We start from the raw sequence: 22741 nt of genomic DNA, 5'->3' as shown, positions 1-22741 counted from the left end.
GAACCAGTGATAGGATTTTGACCAAAGTTGGTGCAAATATGTATTCTGATACAAAGATTAACACCGATTTGATTTTTGGGTCAATAGGTCGAAGTCCATAATAAGATTATAACGTGAAAACGGCTGAAGGGATCCAGGTCAAACTTGGTACAGGTGTGTGTAATGATGTAACGATGAACAGATTAGATTTTGGGCTCAAGAGGTCAGAGGTAACGTCAAGTAAAAATAGTTACCAGGCCAACTTGTGAAGCAATGATGAGAATTTGAACAAACTTGGTATAAGTATTATCATGCAAAGATGAACCGATTGGATTATGGGCATTGAGAGGTCAATGGTCATGTCAGGTAAAAATGTGACAACTTTAGAACATAAAGGGATTTAAATCAAACTTGGTGAATGTATGACGATGTAAACATCAACAGATTTTGGGGTCAGAGGTCATGTTAAGTAAAAAATGACTTAGTTACCACGATAATGGCTGAAGGGATCAAAGTTAAATCAATCTCGTGTACGTGCTGGACTACCTTCGAACACACTCCAATCTGTCTCTACCTGATCCACATTGAGGAACCTGATGTCATATGATCTTTCCTTACACAGAGCTGGCTCTATCAAGAGAAATGCACAATGAATGGTTCAATGTAGCAATTTTATTTCATTATGATGATGCATACCTTTTAATCAAGTAATTAGGGATTAATCCAACAAAATTCCATTATTATCAACAAACAATGCACTCCATGGAAGAACAGTTCATCTGTCATCATGTCTTCAGGTCACCAACATCGAGTTTAAAATGGGAAAATGTGGGAAGATGTGGGAAGATTATGATTAAAGTGTTTTCAGACCTCGAGTCAAGGTAAGTCAAGCGATTTGGGATGTGAACTATCAGTTAATCATCAAATAATATCACGATCCCTGTACTCCAAGGTTGGAGGTGAAATTAGTCTCGAAACATAAATTAAGGTCTTCAAAGAAAATTTTCAATCATCAATCAAATTATTTAATGTCTTCAGAGAATGAGCGATCTCTGCAGGACTGGACCCAGTGTGTGTTTACGTGATGGAACTTGATGAAGCGATTGAAGTACCAGGAGAGAACAATTTGAGAAAACCAGAGTATCGTTTTCCATACTTCAGAGGATAATCAAAGCTAAGCTCAAACGAATCAAATGTTTAACATCATTGAGGAAGCCACAGATAGTCATACAATTCAAAAATGTATTTTTCTGTAAAAATTTCAAGCAAGGCTAACCCCTGCTCTAGCGGGGAAAATAGCCTTTATACGATCATTCGATATTCTATTCTTCTGTTTCATGAAAGCCTTCACCTGTTTCTCAAAAACAAACTGTCCATGTGGACTGCTTGCACCAGGAGGGATCTGGGCAAGATACAGTGGGGTAACAGCACCTGCTTCAGGTGAGAGTGTAGCTTTTGGACCAGCCATGTCTGTACGCGCCCAGCCTGAGGTACCAAAGGGGTCACAGAGATCATTGAAGACCTTTTAGTTCAAATAAGCAATCCGATAGAATTATAAACACGAGTTAATACAGTCGGACCACCGACATTTGTGGAGGATATGTCCCTGGAAAATGCCGCGAATGACAAATCTGTGAATATGGGGGCATTGTTTCAATGGGGAAAAGAGGGATAGGTTCCTGGCGTTTCCTGATTCATCGCAGAAATTTTTTAAAGTTTAACATGTTGGACTGTGAAGGCACATTGTTAGTTTCATACAAAATGCTTGCAATTTTTTTTTTTAAGAAGCAGAGACACTCCTAGGCTCACCTGATGGAAGCAGGGATTATGATTTCAAGTCAAATCACTGGAAGGAGTGGATGACGCACAAAATATTGAACACACCAAACTCATCCACCCAGTTTTGTCATAACCTGTCCACAACTTTGACATCATGATACATATCGTTTTTGGCCCTATCACTCAATGGTAAAGAATCACTTCAATATCTTGAAAATTCTCGTACCCGGATCTTCACCAAAATCAAATCGATTCATCCTCATCACACACCCAACTTGTCCACCAAGTTTTGTCTGAATCTGTCAACAACTTTGAGACATCCTGGATATATCAGTTTAAGCCCTATCACTCAATAGTGAAGAAAATCATGACATGGGCATTGAGGAAGTTAGGAGTGGAGGAATGGTTGATCAGAGTAGTGGTGGCAATGTACGAGAGAGCACGCACAGCTGTAAGGACGAAGGACGGGAACAGTGGTGAGTTTGAGGTGAAGGTGGGAGTGCATCAGGGGTCGGTACCAAGTCCACTACTATTTGTAGCTGTGATGGAGGTGCTGGCTCGGAACGGAAAGGATGGTTTACCGTGGGAGTTGTTGCATGCAGATGATCTGGTGTTGATTGGGGAGGGTATGGATGGACTGAAGGAGAAGATGAACAAGTGGAAGGAATGTATGGAGAGAAAAGGTCTGAAGGTGAATATCGGAAAAACGAAGGTGATGGCAAGTGGTAAAGCATGTGGTGAGGTGGAAAGAACTGGGAAGTGGCCGTATGCTGTGTGCAGGAAGGGTGTCGGAGTGAATTCCATTCAATGTACAATGTGCGCTGAGTGGGTTCATAAAAAATGTAGTGGCCTGAGAGGCTCATTAACCAGTGTGGCAGCTACATTCAAGTGTAAGGTGTGCACCGAGTGAGCTGCAGATGGAGGAAATGTTGAGTTGGATCTTGGAGACGGCGTGAAACTGGAAGATGTGAAAACATTTTGCGACCGAGGAGACATGCTGAATGGAGGAGGTGGATCAGACTCGGCAACGGTTGCTGGAGTGAGATGTGCATGGAAGAAGTTTCGGGAACTGAGTGGCGTGCTGATGAGGAGGGGAGTGTCGTTGAAGCTGAAAGGAAAAGTGTATTCTGCATGTGTGAGAAGTGTTATGATTTATGGGAGCGAGACATGGGTAATGAACGGAGAGCAGCATCAAAGGCTGGAAAGGGTGGAAATGCGAATGGTTCGGTGGATGTGTGGAGTATCATTGAGAGAGAGGAAGACAAATGATGACTTGTAAAAGATGATGGAAATAGAGCCTGTGATGGATGCTGTGAAGAGAAACAGGTTGAGATGGTTTGGTCATGTGTTGAGGAAGGATGAAAGTGACTGGTTGAGAAGAGTGATGGAAATGAATGCAGAAGGAAGTAGAGGATGGGGAAAACCAAGAAAGACTTGGCTAAAGGTGGTGGAAGAAGAAATGCGGGCAAGGGGGTTAACAAGGGGAGATGCAGAAAATAGGGCAAAATGGAGAAGATTGTCAAGGGGCCCGCAAGGCTAGCCTTCGCTCTAGCAGGGAAAATGGCCTTAAAATGCCTGTTGTTGTTGTTGTTGTTGTACTCAATAGTGAAGAAACTTTTTTTAAATTCTCAGATCCACATTTGGATCTTCACCGAAATAGAATAATTTCGTCTTTGTCACACACCCAACCTGTCCACCAAATTTCGTCCTAATCCGTCCACAACTTTGAGATATTCTGTCCATAAACAAACAGACAGACAGACAGACAGACAGACATTGGTGAAAACATAACCGCCTTCCACCTTTGGTGGCAGAGGTAACAAAATCATATTGGAACAAACATCTTGTAGTCCGAGGTTTCTGAAGTAAAACTTTTGTTTCACTTTCACAAACATTACTGCATTAACACACCTGGACAGAAGCAGTTGATGAGGATGTTATCGTTAGGTCGGGTGTGGCCGATTTCTCGTGCTTGGATGCGTGTCAGGCAGGTCACCCCCACCTTGCTCATGCCGTATGCGCTGTTTGGCCAGCCGTTAGCTTTGTGGTTACCTGCCTGGGTTTCATCCACGGGACAAACAGCATTTAGCGGTGAAGTTTAAATGCAAAGCAGCTATTGTCATTGAAGCCTCATGTAGGCTTAATGGTTAAAGTTGCAAGTTTATACTCTTAAGGTTCTGCGTTGAAGCCCCTGTCATTCTGTTAGACAACACCAGGTGGGTCGACTCAGCCCGACATCCTCCAGAGGTCAGCAAAATGAGTACCAGCTTAATGAGAAGAATGAGCCATTTGAGTATCCTGCCTCATGCTGGAAACCCATCCAGGACTGTACCTACCACCCAAGGAAAAACTGCCCCGGTAGCCCCATGCCCCTTACGGAGCCAAAGGAATGGCTTACTATATTTATTGAGTACCAGCTTCCTGGGATGAATGATCCCGGTGTGTACCCCAATTTAGAATAGGTACACCGTATCCTAGCGCATCATAAGAGGCGACTAAGGGTTGGCGTCAGGAAGGGCATCCGGCCACAAAAACATTGCCTCAAACAGGGAACCATGATTGTCATGGGGCCTGCAAGGCTAACCCCCACTCTAGCGGGGAGAAATGGCCTTAAAAGGAGCATTCATTCATATTCCAACATCTGGAAGATCAACGTACAAGGAGACCGAAACCGTTGAGTTTGGTTCAATCTGACCACAATCTACTTCCTGGTTTGTTGCTTACATACACAAAACATGAAGCCATTTACAGTGACCGACAGACCGTGTATATCAATGATGCGAAATGTGAAAACACAAACACTTCCTGGTCATCTTGAGAATGAATATCCCACTCCTTCCCATGCACACTTCAGTATTTTGTTCGCTTTGTGGTAAAAACAAAAATGACGTGTTGACAAGGATGAATCTAGTATGTCACGGAGGTTATCCAACTGAAGGCAGCGGGATTGAGGACTTGGATTCCCACCTAGGCAAACCAACCTGGTCTCAGGTAAACGATAACAAGTCACGAGCAGATGGTGAGAAAAATCAAAATCTTTCATTGATCAAAATCTTCAAGTTTGCCACATTCATCTGCTCACAGGCTTCAAGGGCATTGTCCATCTGTTCCAAGGACAGTGGGACAACCATCACGATGTTACCCTTGTACTCTCAATCCTTACTTTTTGATGAGCCTCAATCTTGTATTCAAAATAATAACTATGAGTGTAACAAATTTCACTGGGATTTCTCCATTAGAAATTCCCACTACGGTGAGTGGAGTAAGTTTTGAGCAAATTACTCAATACGATGTTAACGCCAACTCCAAAAGTATTTCTCCACAACTTGAGAACTGCACCAGCGATGATCATATGTTTGGTATCGCATTAAAGTGAGTTTTCTGTGTATTTAGCATGTGGAGAAATCTCAAAGGAGTTTCAAACTTCTTATTTTTAACTTCTCCATTCAATGTGGGCAATTGTGTCCAGAACATACCTGTACTGCTTTACAAAGGATGACAGTACCTTTCTGGCATTTTCATCTTTAATGAATACATACCTTTGCATCCTTTATGAACTTCTCCATCAATGTCGCAAGCTCTTCTCGGCTGAGCTCGGGGTCACGGAAACGCTTGGCGAGCTCACGAGAGCACCCACTGAGAGCACGCAGAGCCGATGTGCTGGACACGGTTACAACTCGTGCAGACGGACGCAGCAGTGACATGAATTCATCGCTCGAGCGCAGCGTAGCAAAGAAGTTGGTTCGCAATGTGACCTCGGCTTGCTCACTGAAAGGTGTGGTGTCTGCAACTGCAGGATTCATAAAAATGACGAGTCATATTATTCACCATGGCAAGCCATTACTCATCATCTGAATCATCACAAGGAAGCATGCCATTACTACTGTGCTGTAAACCATATAATTGTACTGTTTAAGTATTACAGAATTTGCTATTCACCAAAGTCAAAGTAGAATGGAGGCAAACAAAGAAGCAACCGCGGACCAACTTGTTTGGAAGAAACTTCCGCAACATGCTTCCGAGGATCATAAGAGGTCCAAGCAGACATTCACTTCATGACAAAAAGGCACCATTATGTGTTGATATAATATTTGTATAAAAATAATATAAAAAATATTAAAATATTTGTAAACGATGACATCAGTCATGTGACATGGTGGCCATCTTGGATTCAAGGAAAAAAATTGAACATTTATATCTTCACAACCGCTTAACCGATCCAAACTCTAATTTACAGATTTTATCTACGCATGAGGAAAATTTATTGAAAATGAATACGTCAGTCACGTAGTATGGTGGCCATTTTGCCTGAAAGCCTGTCATCACTGCTCACAGTTCTAGTTATGTACCTGTTATTGCTTCCTTGTACAGGATGGCCAAGACGTACCGTCTTCAGAAGGTATTCACACTTTGTTGTGTTGCAGCCTGAATTTAAAATGGCTTGCATTGAGATTTGTTTTGTCACTAATCTACACATAATACCCCGCTGTCTTGACACCAAACTGCTTATATTATGGTCTATGGAGACCTTAATGTTCATCACGAAGAATAGTTTGTTTACTCACAGCACTGAGGCTCCTGGTGTCAGTGCATTTAACTTTGCGATGTCACATGACCTTACTCAGATCATCTCAGCTCTGACTGAAATTCCTGATCGAGTTATTGATCGCAAGTAACTTCTTGATCTGTTTTTGTGTTCAAATCCTGGAGATTGTACTGCAAAAATTATACCCCCATACCCTCCTCTAGGAAATTCTGATCACGTCAACGTCGAAGTTCGGGTTTCTTATTCTTCACCATCAACTGTTGTTCACCCTGTCCATGGAACTGTCTTCTAATATAGCAAGGCTGACTGGAATGCCGTGCATTCTTTTCTTGCCGATGCTCACGGGAACTCAATCCTTTGTCACAACCCATCTGAAGCTGCCAAGGAAATTACTGAGTGGATCTGTATTGGTATGGACCTCTTTATCCCTTCTCGGACCTAAGTGACACCCCTCAGCCACGGTCCACTCCGGCTTGTTCTGCTGATATCGCCCATCGCAATCACCTTTTTCAACAGTATCATCTTGTTGGGTCGAGTGAGGCGCATCATTTGTTTCAACTGGTGAGCAACCACTGTAAACGAGTATTAGAGAATGCTAAGAGACAGTATGCATAATCTGTTTGTGATTCTCTCAAATAAACGGCTCTGGAGATTTTTGGAGAATTACAAACAGCATTCTCAACCGTAATCCATCATCGATTCCTGTCCTCTTCAATGGCCCTGAAGTGTTTACCTCTCCTATTTATAAAGTCAACCTCTTTGCTGAGCATTTTGCTGCAAACTCCACGCTTGAAGACCACGGACATTCATTGCCTGTTTGTCCTTCCCGTCTTCACAGCAGCCGTTCCACTGTCACATCGAGGAAAGTTGCGAAGATTATTCAAAGGCTTCACATTTCAAAATCTACTGGACCAGAAAGAATCCCTGCAATTCCCCTTCTTTAAAGGCTCCGGTGAGAAATCAGATCCATATAACTATCGGCCCGTTAGCCTTCTACCCATTATCAGCAAAGTGTTTGAATCCTTGATAAAACAACAACTCATGACTCATCTGGAAACCCACAATCTCCGAACTGATGTCCAGTATGGCTTTCGACATTCAAGGTCTTCTGATGTTCTATACCTAATCACGAAACATGTGCATAGGGCTTTGGATCATTGCAGAGAAGCCAGTGTTGTTGCTCTCAACATCTCAAAGGCTTTTGATGAAGTGTGGCGCAAGGACCTCATCCATAAGCTAAAATAATATGGCAGTTCTGGAAAATTGCTTGATACAATCTCTGACGTCCTTGCAAATCATCAAATTTCTGCGGTGCATGACGGACAGTCATCTGCTGTACATAAATACTGGTGTGCCTCAGGGGTCTGCGTTAGGTCCAATATTGTTCTTATTATATATCAATGATCTGCCCGATTGTATTCTCTCAAGCATTTATGCAGATGACTCACTGTATACTACCTACCCAGGAACCTCGTCTCCTACCCATGACCATGCCAGTACCACTCTCAATCAGGTCCTAGAGAGTGATAAACTGGGGAAAAGACTGGCTTGTTACTTTCAACCAAAAATACTACCTTGTTGTCTGTGTCTAGTTCAAGAGCACCTTGTTTTCCAACCCTGTCTATGGATTCTTCACCTTTGCAGGAACTCCCCTGTTATCAGTCTGCATGGATTGGATATCAACTCAAACCCAAGCTGGGAAAAGGACATCTCTGGTATAGCTAAAAGAGCGTCCCAGCATCTTGGCTGCTTATTTTGTGCTTGGCGATACCTTTGTCAAGTTGCTATGCTCCAACGATACAAGGCCACGATACATCCGGTCATGGAGTATCATTGCCATATTTGGGCTGGTGCTCCGGCCTGTCACCTATCTCTTCTTGACAGAATCCAGCACCGTGCTGTCATTCTGGTGGAACAGGAGTTGGCATCATCCCTGGAGCCTCTCTCTGTCCGCACTCTGTTGTTTCCTCGAGCCTTTTCTACAGATATTACCACAGATTGTGCTCCGAGGGTTGATGACAGGTTGTTCCACCTGAGCATACTTTGTCGCTCTGCACATTTGGCGGTTTCTTCTCATCCATACACTATATCTGTCCCAAGAAGTAAGACTACGAGGTATTCTTCTAGTTTTTTTCCCCCGCACAGCATCACTGGAACAATTTACCTGCATCCTACTTTCCCCTCTACCCAAACCTACCTCAATTCAAGAGGAATGCCAATAGATTCCTTCTTTATGTCTCATATCTATACTTTCATTTGTGTAGCCCCAACCTCGAGTGACCTTAAAGGCTTTGTGGCGGGTGATATCTACAAAACACAAAAAGATCAGTTTAAAAAAAAGAAGTAATTGAATCCATTTTGAATTCAGGATGCAACAACAAAAAGCGAAAAAGGTCAAAGGGAGGCGATTATTCTGCACGCACTCACCTCTGAAGCTGTCTAGCCTGGGTTTAATTCCCAAACCAGCTATAAACTGTCATCCCGGTGTTTCATCGGCAAGGCGATTCAATGTTTGTGAAGTCCCTCGAATGGAAGTTAAACGGGCATCCCGTCTGCTAGCATTGGTTGGTGGATGGTAAAGATCCCATGGTGTCCTCAGCTAATTATGCTACCTGCAGCCGTGTGATGCATACAAAAAAGAATTGCCCCCTTGTGTTTCATTCCCTAAAGCCATTTGCATTATTCACTAGATCAATGCGACTGAGTCGCCAATACGCCTCCGCGTAGTCCCTGCCCGTGACAACGGGTAGATGCCCTCGTTGACTATCCTATAAACAAACAAGCTCGATTAAAGTCCCTTCAGCTTTTCTTAAGTATCACATTTTCCCCAGACAAGACATCGATCGGTGAAGCAGTTTCAGAGAAGGTTTTTTTTATTATTACGGCTTTCAGGCTAATATGGCTGCAAAACCACGAGACATATAACATGAAAAAATGTACACTATGCATATGTATGGGTAGGTGATCATGTTTGTAAAGTTTCGTGTTGATCGGATGAGTTCATTTTTCTATCCAAGATGGCTGCCAAACCACGTGACCTCCAACATCATTTTCAAACGATATGCAGCAATGGTGTTATGTAAACTTATAAAGTTTCGCATCGATAGGGTAATCGGTTTCTGAGACATCATTATTTAATATTTTTCTTCAATCCAATATGGCTGCCTCACAATGTGACCAATGACGTTTTCATTATCAATTTTTAATCGCCATTCCAAGTCGATTACATCCATAAAGTTTCAAGTCAATCACTTTGGTGGTTTGGGAGAAGATGCTTTTTTGAGGTTTTTTTTTTTTTTGTATACAAGATCGAGGCTCGTGAAAGAGCGAACATTAATCACACAGAAAGACAAACCGACACATAAAACATATAACATCGGGAGCGGTAGACAAGATGGGGAGGGAGGGGGAAGGACACAAACACAACATTTGAGAGCAGGGACCGAGAGACATGGAGACATCGAGAGAACTGTGGGAGGGAGAGGTCTTTGGGGGGGAGGCATGGGAAGGGGGGGGGGGGTGGGAGAGGTATAAAACATATGGACACTGCCAAGACTTCCAGGAAAGAAGTTGGAATTTCAAACAATGTGGATCTGGGGTGAATTAGTGGGGGTAGAAAAGATCAAGGTTTTGGATGGGGGAAGATAAGAGATGGTGGTGAACAGCTGTTTTGAAGACCTGGCGGGAGGAGTGTGATTGAAGTGAGTGTGGGAGTTTGTTCCAGAGGCGGGAAAAAAGAGGAATGAAAGAGTGAAGGTGAGCAGAGAGCCGAGATTTCGGCAGTTTAACCATCAGAGGGTGGCTGGCAGATCTTGTGCGACCTGTAGGAATATTTGGGGGACAGAGCACAGAGAGAGCTGGGGGAGCAAGGCCGGAGAGGAGTCGGTAGAAGACAGAAAGACCACCTACCTGCCTGCGGTGAGTGAGTGAAAGGCCCTCAGAGATAGCTTCATCGCGGGAGATTCCAATGATTCTGAAAGCTTTGGATTCAACAGCGTGAAGCCGAGCCAGGTGTGAGGCAGGAGCACCAGCCCATAGGGGAGAACAGTATTCCATTGAGCTGCGGATGAAAGCCTTGTATGTGGTGAGGAGCTCAGGTGTGCCGAGGAAGGACTTCGCATGACGGAGGATGCCCAGTCGGCGACTGGCTTTGGAGGCCAGCTTGGAAATGTGGTTTTCCCAAGAAAGATCATGGCAGATGGTGAGACCCAAAAGCTTGAGCGACAGAACTTCTTGGAGAGGATTGTTGAGAAAGTAGATGGGAGGGTTGTCCAGTCGATCTTTTCGGAGAGACATAGTAAGAGTGTGAGATTTGTCAGGATTGAAAGACATGTTCCACATGTTTGACCAGTCTGTGATTTTGTCCAGGTCTTCAGAGAGTGAGGAGGCTGCAGACTGCCGATCTGAGGGAAGAGGAATGGAGCGGCAGAGTGGAGTCATCAGCAAAGAGATACAGAGGATTTTCCAGAGAGTCGGAGAGATCATTGATAAAAACCAGAAAAAGCACAGGGCCCAGCACACTGCCTTGGGGAACTCCAGCCTGAACGGGAAGGGGAGATGAGAGAAATCCATTCAGGGCCACACGTTGACTACGACCAGAGAGGAAGTCCCCAAGCCATGCATGGAGATTTCCATGGATACCATAGGAGGAGAGTTTGGTGAGCAGAGCTGGGTGCCAGACCGTATCGAAGGCACGTGATATGTCAAGGGAGACAGCTCTGATTTCCTGTTTGGCATTGAGGACCTCCATCCATTGTTGAGACAGCAGAAGCAGCATGTCCAGAGTAGAGTGACCTGGTCTGAAACCAAATTGATGATCAGAGATCAAGCCATTGGAGAAGAGGAAAGATTTCATATCCGAAGCAATGATGGATTCCATGACTTTGCTGATAATTGGGAGCAGGCTGATTGGTCTGTAGTTGCAAGGATCTGTTTTTGCACCTTTTTTGTGTAAAGCGGTAATGTTTGCTGATTTCCAGGATGCTGGCAGATGACCTTGAGCAAAAGATAGGGTGAAAAGAACAGAGAGAGGGTGAGAAAGAGCGGCACAGCAGGATTTTAGGACCCGTGGGCTGATGCCATCTGGTCCAGTTGCAGAATCAGAGTCGAGGTTTGACAAAAACTCCTCCACCTTGTCAGGAGAGAAGGTCACAGAGTCCAGGAGCAGTTTGGTTCGACTGGGAAAGGTGGGAACAGAGAGAGATGGGTTTGGGACTAAGGATTTTGAGGCAAACACAGAGTTGAGGCATTCGGCTTTGTCACGTGCGATGTCAACTGTGTGGCCATTTGAGGTAAGGGAGGGGATGGAGGGGGAACAAACACCAGATATGGATTTGACCAGACGCCACCAGGATTTGGAGGAAGGAGACAGGTTTGAGAGTTCATTCTTGAGTGAGGAGAGATAGTGCTTCCTGGCACTCCTGAGGGTAGACACACACTTGTTCCGAGCTTGGTGGAAGGAACTGAGATTTCCTTCAGTTGGATTAGCCTTCCAAGAGGCAAAGGCAAGTTGTTTCAGGGCAACTGCCTCACCACAAGATTCAGTGTACCATGGACGGGAGGAAGGGTAAGACAACTGAAGGCGAGATGGGATAAATCTGTGCATGAGAGAGATCAGTTTGCTTTGGAAGAATTCCCAGGAAGAATTGATGTCAGAGGCAGTGGAGATGGGAGACCAATCCAGACGAATGATGGCTGCTTGAAGACCGTCCCAGTCGGCCTGAGTGAAATGCCAGACTCGTCGACGCTGAGGAGGCTCTCTGAGAATGGCCAGAGAGATGTCCACTTTGACAAGCACATGATCAGAAGAACCGATTGGAGCAGAAGAAGAGCAGCAGACATTAGCAGGGAAGTTAGTCATAACCAAGTCTAGAAGAGAAGATACTCCATTGGCTGAGATCCGGGTCGGGAAATTGACAGATTGTGTCAATCCCAGTGAGTCACAGAAGTCCTTTGCTGAGGTGCCATGACTGGTGAGAGAGGAACCCACACCCAACCAGGTGGCATGATGACAATTGAAGTCACCACATATGAGGAAGAGAGAGTTGGGATGAGTGGATAGAAGTTGGTCCATGTTGTCGGACAGTGAAATGTAGATGGAGTCATCACTGTTTGGGGGACGGTACAGAACACATATGAACAAAAGGTGGGAGCGGAGAGGAAGCCGTATCCAGAGGTACTCCTGGGGGTGAAGAGGAGAGAGGGCAGCGCAAGGAGAGTGAGGAAGAGAGTTTTTGATAAAGATAGCTACCCCACCACCAGGCTGAGGCTCAGGTCTATCATACCGGAGGAGGGAGTAACCAGGAAGAGATATTAAGGAATCAGAGACATCTTGAAGGAGGAAAGTCTCTGTTAAGCAGATCAAGTCTGGATTGTCAGAAGCAACCTGTATGGGGAGATCAGTCAGGTTTGAGCGAAGGCCCCAGATGTTTGAGGTCCATACCGTTAATGAAGAGAGAGGGGGAGCATCGGGTACAGGACAGGGGAGGGGAGGAGTAGGGTAAGATGAAGGATGAGAGGGGGAGGTAGGTAGAGCAGTTGTTAGTGTGTCAGCGATTGCAGAAGAGTTCCAAGAAAGGGAAGGATGAGGAGGATGAAAGGTTTGAAGGTGAAGGGATGAGGCACAGTGAGGGGTTGTTTGAGGGGGGGCAGAGGAAAGAAAAAGGTTGGGGGGGTGGAGGTATGAGATAGAAGGGAGACGAAGTGGGGAGGAGGCAGCTTTGAGGAGGAGGGGGGAGGAGGGAGAATTGGAGAGGAATGGTATGGGGGGAGATTTGAATGGGAGGGGTTGGGGGGGAGTTTTGAAGGGGAGGAGTGAGGGGGGAGTTTAGGAGGGGAAGGGCAAGGGGGGAGTTCAGGAGTGGAAGGGCAAGGGGGGAGTTCAGGAGTGGAGGGGCAGGGGGGGATTTTAAGAGTGGCGGGGCAAGGGGGGAGTTTAGGAGTGTAGGTGCAAGGGGAGGGATTTGGATGGGAGGGGCAAGAGAGGAGTTTAGAAAGTGGTTGATTAATGAAAGACGAACATTGAAAACAAATTGGGTTTGTTGTGATTTTCAAGTTAGCAATCCGGTTCAGAATGATGGAGGAGGGATGGAATGAATGTGAATTTAGACCATGTAGTGAGGGAGACGTATAAGATATTGAATTTCTTTTTTTTGAGGTGGAATGAGTTGGAGAGGAAATTGAGAAAAGCCTTTTAAATAGGAAGAAAAACAGCGTGTTGTAAAATACCACTGAGTAAAACACTGAAGGGGAAAGGTTATACATATTTAAATAATATTTAAACAGAACCGTGAACAATCTTATGTGCACAAAAATACCAACAGGGGGAGAGCCGAGAGGGACCACCACGAGTCACGTGAAGGGCAAACGGTGGATGGCAAGGAGTTAATGGGGGCGGGGCGAACAGCACACCTGGACAGAAAATACAGGATGAGTCAACAGTACACGTGGAGAAAGGAAAATAAATGTTTTTGGTTTTTTTTTTTGTTTGTGTGGTTTTTGGGGGTGGGGGGGGGGGAGGTGCAGATTTAGAACGTGGGGGGATTTAGAACGTTAGACAGAGTATTATGTTCGGGGTAGAAGGGAAAAAAACTAAGAGCCAAGCAAAACACGATTAAGATAACAAACACCGACGGGGGTACAACTACAAGGCCGCACACGAGGACCAGAACACGATTAAATAATTACAAGTTACAGGAAATTCAAACCAAAAGTAACTATAATCAAAACAATAACGCATGGACGATAAAATAACGAGTTGAAATTTGACAATCTATCTGGGGAAATGGGGGAGAAACACGTGGTCGAAGAACGAACGAACGAACGAATAAGAATGAATAAACGAATGAGAACAGAGAAGGAAATGTTTTTTTTTGGATTTTTTTGAGTTGTGATTTACACAAGGAAGAGGGCTATGGGGTGAAAAGATTGGGAAAACAGAGAACGAAAGTTATTGGATCACAAAAACACGGACCGCTGAGAGAAAAACAAAGCCTCAAGGTTGTACAGTGTTCACTGTACAACTACAAGGCCTCAAAACACGACCCGAATTAACACGATTTTCAATACAGGTATGAAAGATTTGCACCGAAAATCTTCGTCGGGAGACAATATATACACCATAAAATAAATAGTTATAACGAAAATACAAATGGGAACAATTACTTAACTTCGATTTCGATGGATAGCATGGAGAGCTGAGAACAAAAAAATCAGAGGTGTGACGCTTGGTCATTAAATTTTCAGGTTAAATCCAATATGGCTGCCAAACAATGCGACCGATGATGCCATAAAATTAATATTTCTTTAGAAATGGTTCATAAATCATGTGCATGCAATTTCTGATTTTTAGGATAAGGCATTGATTAAAACATTTATGCCAAGTATACCACTTCACCGACAATGTCATCATTATAATGCCTTTGTTCCCCATTTGGAGCACTTGACAATGTGCCAAATTTCACATTTTTCCATTCAGCAGTTTGAGATTTTTTTTTTAATTATTTGCGTTTAATCTAAGATGGCTGCCATACTACGTGACCTATGATGTCACAATAATCATAAAAACCTTCTGCATGGGTGTTCCTCCTACCTTAAAAGTGTCATCTCAATCAGAGATGTGGTTGCTGAGAAAAACGAGGTGTATCCCGTAGGGAAGGACAGAACGACATACGTACGGACAACCCAAAAACAAAACGTCTCTGGCTACCTTCGGGGGCAGAGGCATAAATATACCTGGTCTTATGAGCGAGTTCTGGTTGTCGTCGTTCTCCTGGGGTGATCCAGAAAGGCCTATTGAGGGATAGTTGCCCATGGTTCTCAACACTCAGATGGAGCACGTCAGGCTCGCTTGGACTAATTTGCATAAAACAAGCGACGCCTAATCGGTTTGACGCTTGGTCATTTGGGATTTCCAATCCGTACGGTATTGAGACACTAGGCGAGTGATCCAGCGGGGAAGGTCCCGAAATGGTTGACCATGATGGTCGCATTGAAGCGACTCACCGGATTCAAACCAGGCAAATGGGACAACAATATATATTTATCCATTCGTAATGTTTCCTGCAAATGTCTCCCAGTTTCTCTTCAATCTAAAACAAGGTACATTTCCTATTCTCATGAAGCTAACAATCATCACTCAGCATCCATTCAACTGGCCAGGCCTTCAATGACTCTGAGGCGAACACTTAAGTGTTCGACAGCAATCGTTAAGACTCACCCTTGTATGCAATGGCAGCATTATTGATGAGGACGTCGAGACCACCATATTCATCTGACAAATGCTTTGCTAGGCACTTCACACTGGAGTCATCCGTGATGTCCAGCTGGTGAAACTTGATCTTGGTAGCGGGTCCTGCAAGGCTGGCCACTTTATCCACGGCCTCATGGCCCAGCTGTTCATTGCATGCGGTCAAGATCACAACCCCATCAAAGGTTTTTGCGAGACCTTGCACAATTGCAAACCCAATGCCTTTGTTTGCTCCAGTCACAACTGCCACACGCTGAGCTGCCATGGCTGTAAAAACGAACGTAAACACAAATTACAAGAGGTTTTCATTTCTAGTTGAGCTGAGAACGTGGAACACGACCCCAATAATTCGATCCTTTCTGTATATCCACATTAATGGTATTTCAAAGCCTCCACTAACGATATCTAGTGAATCTGCACAGGTAACTGCATTTAACACGTTGAAATCTATTAACCATTTCGGGGTGGAGGTTAGAAATATGGCCAAATTGGCCATGTTTTGATCAATTCTCAACTGATCCTCAATATTAAGGTATCAGGAGATTTGTATTGAAAATAACTTTCAACAGATATCAAACACACCGAAGGATCGGAACATCCCTAGTCATCTCTTCCACCGAAGCTGGACGTAGGATATGTTTTCACCTCTGTCTGTCTGTCTGTCCGTGAGCAGGATAACTCAAAAAAGCTATCAGCAGATTCGGACAAAACTTAGTGGTGAAACAACCTGTGTTGGATGTGTGACAAGGATGAATCGATTTGATTTTGATGAAGACCCGGATACAAGAATCCTTACTGTAATTCACAGAGCGGTGTGTGTGTGTCGCACTACTCCACCTACAGTTGTTCTGGGCCGATTACATCCAGACTTGCTACATAGGATCAGCATAACTTTTAAAGTTAGGTGCAGTATTCCTGTCCCCATGCAGTCAAGTGTTTTGAATTCTAAGCAGTGGGCATGTTTTTCCTTCATGTATGTAACCCGGGTTATTATTCCGTCCCCCGCGCAGCGATGTGTGTAGGTGTGTGTCCGGCCATAACTTTAACCATTTGAGCTTTTGTCATCAAATTTTCCAACAAAGCTTTATGAGAATATGGAGACAAATAATTGTCAAAAGGTCAAAAGTCAGCATCACCAAAAAATCATCAATTTTCATCCAATTGACCTGAAATCGTAATTTACCATTTGAGCTTTGCAATCAAATTTTCACCTAAAATCATCAATTTTCATGCAATTTTTCTTGCACAATGGCAAAAAATTTCACCTAAAATCATCAATTTTCATGCAATTTTTCTTAAGTTTTAAGAATTTACATATTGCCTCACCATATTTGTTGACGAATCAAAAGCTAGAAACAGATTGTTTCTTTTAGATGAAAAGGTCAGAGGTCAAGGCTGCATAAAATCACAAATTTTCATCCTATTGACCTGAAATTTTAAGAATTTGCCTATTGGGTCACTGAATGGGTTCACCAATCAAAAGCTAGAAGCTGATTGTTTTTTGTTTTTTTAAGCATTAGCTCAAAGGTCAAGGCTGCATAAATCAATTTTTTGAACTGTCGTGTTCAGCATACAGAGGAAGAAGAAGATGTAAATATGAAGCGGATGCAGATGGGCTTTGCATTTTAAAATGCTTTTTCATTTAAAAATTTATTTATTTATTCGGGAGCGATTGAGGGAGCTTTCAATCACCTGTACAATGCCCAGATAAAGGTATGTGTCAGCAGAACATGTTGCATGCTTTCACTTCCTTGGAACAAGATCGCTCCCCCTTGGGCGGATACTCTCAATTTTACACTATGTGATTTTCACCATTGAGAGATGGGGGCCAAAAACAATATCTATCACGATATATCAAAAAGTGTGCATGGATTTTGACAAATCTTGGTGGATGAGTTGGTCAGGTGAGAAGAACAAATCGATTCGATTTTGTTCAGGTCCAGAGCGAGATCAATTCTCAGTGGAATATCAAACGTAAACTGATCAGCTTAGTAGAGGTATGCTCTTACACCTCTACAGAGCTCTGCAGTTCTACAGTAGTTTGGCCAATGTTCTTGGTAACGTTGTAAACCAAAATGTCTGCCAAAGTTCAGGGACAGGAATTAGAAATGTCATCATAATCGAGATAAATTCTCAATGAATCATGCAAATTAAGATTTCATTAAATTTGTATTGATATCTCAAACAATGTCCAGTATTACAGTAGGAAGATTAGAACGTCACTCAGTGGAGAGCATACGTCCGCCTGGTTGGCCATATCACTCAATGGTGAAGAATCACTTTAAAATTATCCGAGCTGGATCCAGATTCGGATCTTCACCAAAATCGAATCGATTCTTCCTCGTCACACACCCAACCGGTCCACCAAGTTTCGTCCAAATCCATCCATAACTTTTTGAGATATCCTGCTATGTATTGTTTTTGGCCCTGTCTCTCAATAGTGAAGAATCACAAAAAAATTCTAGTATCCGGATCCGAATCCGGATCTTCACCAAAATACCTGAAATCGATTCGAGAACAGAATGACCGATAAATCATTGACCTTTAACCTCCTCATAGGGTCTGTGATGAGGTCTCGGTCTCCTCGTCGTCATTGGGTCCATGATGAGACCCCCGTGGTCTCGTCAAGCCGGGTTCACACAGTCCATGGTTCCATTCCTGGCTTTAAAAATTCGGATCCCATTCCTTCCCTTCGAGAGTTTGTCTGTTTCTTAATAATAATAATAATAATAATAATAATAATAATAAAATTGATTAAAGCAATTGTGCAGTCCCAGTCTTGGCTCCTTTCACGTATAGGTGTGTTTTTCTCCTCTCGGATAAACGCTGTGCCATATTGGTGCCCCCGGGATCATGGCCGATAAACGCTGTGCACGTCCACCGTCCACCAGGATTTCACATGAAAAACACCTTTATAGTTTATATCAAAAACAATTTCCATCTCCGACAAATCTCATGAAAAAATACAAATCTAGGTCAATTAAATAGGCCGATACTAAATAATAACGCACTCAAGTTAAAAAACAAGAAAAACCATTCCTTTCTTGCCTTACTCCGTCTTCACCAACCGACTGACTTCGTACAAAATGTACTTGCGTTTGCCGTGCCAATAACACCACCATGTATAATGAACACCTCCAGTGATTAATCCATTTATTTGCTTCCTGGATATATTAAAAAATACAACTCACCGCACTTTAAAGATCTCCAACGAAAAAGATCGAAACACTCATTGCATTCTCACCTTATATTTTCACCTCACCAGTCGATCGACCAATTGCCAAAAGAGCTCCCGATGACGTCACTTCGTTGCTGACACCGGGAAACTAAAAACGCCGTGGAACATAAACATTGCTGATGATGCATGTAAGATCTCATTTATTTACGATGCATTGTTGGCTATTATTGATTGAGGTTTAGCCCCATTAAAGGCAGCGTCTCCGTGAGCTATATGTGGGTGGCCCAACTATCGGGGTGCCACCGTCTCGATGGTCCGAAGGCCCGATGGTCCGAACGGTTGAATTCGGGCCTTTGGGCTTTGGGACCATTGGGCCTTTGAACTATTTTTCGAAGACCCTATGGTTTTTCGAATTCAACCTTTCGGACCATAGTGTGGTGTGCATTGCATACATCAACATAAGATTGGATGTTTGGAGTGGTTACAGGAAAACTTGACAAAAGAAGAAGATTGGATGAATTTACCTTGAGCTAAATTTTTACAATTTTATACAAACATATTCTCAGGCAATACGTATTTACAGAATTGTAAAAAAAAAAATTCAAACCGAAAAACAATGAAAATATAATTAGAGTAAAAAAGAAATGTTGACATTTATATGAAGCTAAACAGAGAATCTTGCTATAATTCACCAAATGTCTGTCTGTCTGTTCCCAGGTACCGCAAAAACGGCTGAACCGATCGCAACAAAATTTTGGGTGGGTAATCCTGGGACCCCCTGGAGTAAAATAGGCTTGGTTGTTTTTCCATTTTTCCCCCATTTTTTCCCCAATTTTTCCAATTTTCCAGTTTTTCCAAACACGATGGAATAATATTTACAGATATGAACAGTTATGTGGCTTTTATTGAAATTCTACAAATACTGTTTAGATTTTGCTGATTTGCATGTGATATGATTTAACGGATGTTCATATAAATCGTTAAAAAATAAAAAAAAAGCCTTCAATTTCTGATATTTTGCCTTTTCATTTGGGCCTCCCAATTGAAGCCCCGCCCGCAGGGCGGGTACCGTTGCTAGTTATTATCATGTAAGAAGTGACGAGTGCTTTGGAGTTAAACTGCTCTTAAAGGCCAAAGTGATTTCAGAAATTGCGAAACAAAGGGGACAAATATGTGGAGCACATTGAACTCAGATGTCCCCTTAGCACTTTTGCGAAGTTTCATCGTATTAATGAACAAAAAAGCAAACCGTTCTGCTGTTATTTGATGATCAGCTAATTATCTTCAAAACACTTGAAATGAAATTGGAGAAATGTGTTTTGTTTAGAAATAAATGATGTCACAAAACGTTCTGATGTTCTGATGAACTTGAAGGTCAGAAAAGCGACTGGTCCTGATCGTATCAGCCCCGGCTTGCTGCGGGTTTGTGCTGATGAACTGTCGCCCATTTTAACTTTACATTTCAACTGGTCACTTTGTCCCATGTTTTAAAAAAGTCCAAAACAAGTACAGATATAACAATAACATATCCTCCAGCTCGCGACTTTGCCGGGGAGACTTTGACGCCCGGCGATGCTGCCGTGCAGCACTTAGAGACGGTATTAAGAGGTACAGGTGTACAATAATTGATTAATTGCATAATTAAAATAAATAAATAATAATCGTAAAATAATTAATTTCTTCATCAATTAGCTAATAACATACCTAAACCACCAGTGTTTCATCCGAAGCTGCAACTTTTTGAAAATTAGTTAAATAATTAATTTGTTGATTTTTTTTAAAATAGTTCATTATTTGATTAATCAATGAGTAATTAATCGATTCATTGATTAATCAATATATCAAAAATATAGTTTACAGCCAAATCACCTGGTCACTGTCATCTCCAAATATCAGCTTCCCAACTCAAAAGATACCTGAGATATTGCACAGATGAGAAAGAAAATAAATAAGTACTTAATAAATCGATAATAATTAAGCAATTAATCAATTAATTGATTTTTTTTTAAATATACATATATATATATATATATAATATATACATAAAACCGTTTTTGCAAAAGCGCGTGATCATTATTTTGCGAAAATTTCAGCTTCCGAGCTCAAAGGATAGCTGGGATATCGCCCGGACAAACAAGAAAACAAACAAACAAGAAAACAAACAAACAAGAAAAATAAAATAAAAAACCAGAGTGAAAACTGAGTACTCCTTTTCAGCGCGCATTATTGCCGGACCCCCTTCGTGCCCAGCGATGACGTCATGCAGCGCCTGGAGATACTATAGGAAAGAAGCGGTGCACAATTATCCCTGTGTCAAAGCATTCCCCAGTGAGTTGCCTAAATGATAACACACCAGTTGCGCTCACATCCATCATTATGAAATCTTTTGAACGTCTAGTTTTGCGGTACCTGAAATCTGTTCTTCCTGCTTCACTTAACCCTTATCTGTTTGCCTATCGCTGTAATCATTCAGTTGTTGGTGCTGTATCACTCACTCTCCATCACATGTTAAACCATCTCGATTCTAGATAAACGTACATCCACCTATGCTAGGTTACTTGTCTTGGATTTCAGTTCTGCGTTCAATACCATTTCACCTCACAAACTTTATTTTAAACTTGATGCACTTGGTCTTGATTGTTCGATTTGTAACTGGATTTGGGATTTTCTTATAGACAGACCACAGGTGGTCAAAATTGGTTCCAACATTTCTCAGACCATCACCCTGAACACTGGAGCACCTCAGAGCTGTGGTTTATCCCAGATGTTATATTCATTGTTCACTCATGATTGTGTCGCATCATCTGATAGCTCGCTGGTGCTGAAATTTGCAGATGACACGACCGTTGCTGGCCTGATTCTCAATAGTGATGAAAGTGATTACCATAATCAAGTCGAAAAACTTGTGGAATGGTGTTCTTTAAACAATCTCGAACTAACCATCGTAAAGACAAAGGAAACAAGAAAAAGAGCAATCAGAGATTGCAAACCCTCGTCAGGATGTATTTTCAGTGGTTTTTAAGGCTTTTGTGTTATAACAAATATGGCGGCCGAACCACGTGACCGATGACGTCATCATTATTTTTTTCTAAACTAATTTATTCCAAGATTATGCTCAAGAAATGGTGAAATTTGAAGCTTTGTACTTGTCCAATTATGACGTCATAATGGAGGCACCTATGACATCATCATTCACATATTTTATTCCCCATGGAGAGTTCTTTACAATGAGCCATGTCTCAATTTTTTCGATTCAGTGCTTTCAGAGATGTGGAGGTGCAAAGTTTTTCGTTTTTTCCAAGATGGCGGCCGAAACACGTGACCGATGACGTCATCTTTTTCTTTGTTTTCTCCACCAGTTTATGCCGACATGGCGTGCAAGAAATTTCTTCTTGATAGGATGAAGTTTTGTACTTGTCGAATTATGACGTCATAATGGAGGCACCTATGACATCATCATTAACATATTTTATTCCCCATGGAGAGTTATTTACAATGAGCCATGTCTGAGCCATTATTAAACCAACAAAAGGTCATGTCAGGTAAAAATGTGGCAACTTCAGAATATAAAGGGATTTTAATCAAACTTGGTGAATGTATGACGATGTAAGCATCAACAGATTTTGGGGTCACAGGTCATGTTAAGTAAAAAATGACTTAGTTACCACGATAATGGCTGAAGGGATCAAAGTTAAATCAATCTCGTGTACATGCTGGACTACCTTCTGAACACACTCCAATCTGTCTCTACCTGATCCACATTGAGGAACCTGATGTCATGTGATCTTTCCTTACACAGAGCTGGCTCTATCAAGAGAAATGCACAATGAATGGTTCAATGTAGCAATTTTATTTCATTATGATGATGCATATGTTTTAATCAAATAATTAGGGATTAATCCAACAAAATTCCATTATTATCAACAAACAATGCACTCCATGGAAGAACAGTTCATCTGTCATCATGTCTTCAGGTCACCAACATCGAGTTTAAAATGGGAAAATGTGGGAA

At 42.5% G+C, this 22741-nt stretch overlaps 1 protein-coding gene across 2 annotated transcripts; it reads right to left on the bottom strand.

Annotated features, from left to right (window-relative positions):
* Window positions 1-631: 631 nt before the first annotated feature.
* LOC137436651 (carbonyl reductase [NADPH] 1-like) lies at window positions 632-18881 on the bottom strand. 2 transcript variants are annotated; one of them, XM_078786615.1, is made up of 5 exons: window positions 18796-18881; window positions 15522-15818; window positions 5298-5548; window positions 3670-3814; window positions 632-1464 (listed from the first exon to the last, which is right to left on the bottom strand). In XM_078786615.1, exons 2-5 carry the CDS (start codon window positions 15814-15816, stop codon window positions 1241-1243), a joined length of 915 nt encoding a protein of 304 aa, XP_078642741.1. In that variant the 5' UTR covers window positions 15817-15818; window positions 18796-18881; the 3' UTR covers window positions 632-1240. The 2 variants fall into 2 exon arrangements, with proteins under 2 accessions (XP_078642741.1, XP_067986733.1); XM_068130632.2 differs by lacking the exon at window positions 18796-18881 and adding an exon at window positions 18743-18786.
* Between the last annotated feature and the right edge of the window lie 3860 nt (window positions 18882-22741).

Source organism: Myxine glutinosa, chromosome 11 (assembly GCF_964187855.1).
Source record: "Myxine glutinosa chromosome 11, kmMyxGlut1.1, whole genome shotgun sequence".
NCBI classification, from domain to species: Eukaryota; Metazoa; Chordata; class Myxini; order Myxiniformes; family Myxinidae; genus Myxine; species Myxine glutinosa.
The sequence above is the reverse complement of the archived record's forward strand: the minus strand, read 5'-3'. Positions and strand labels throughout refer to the sequence as shown.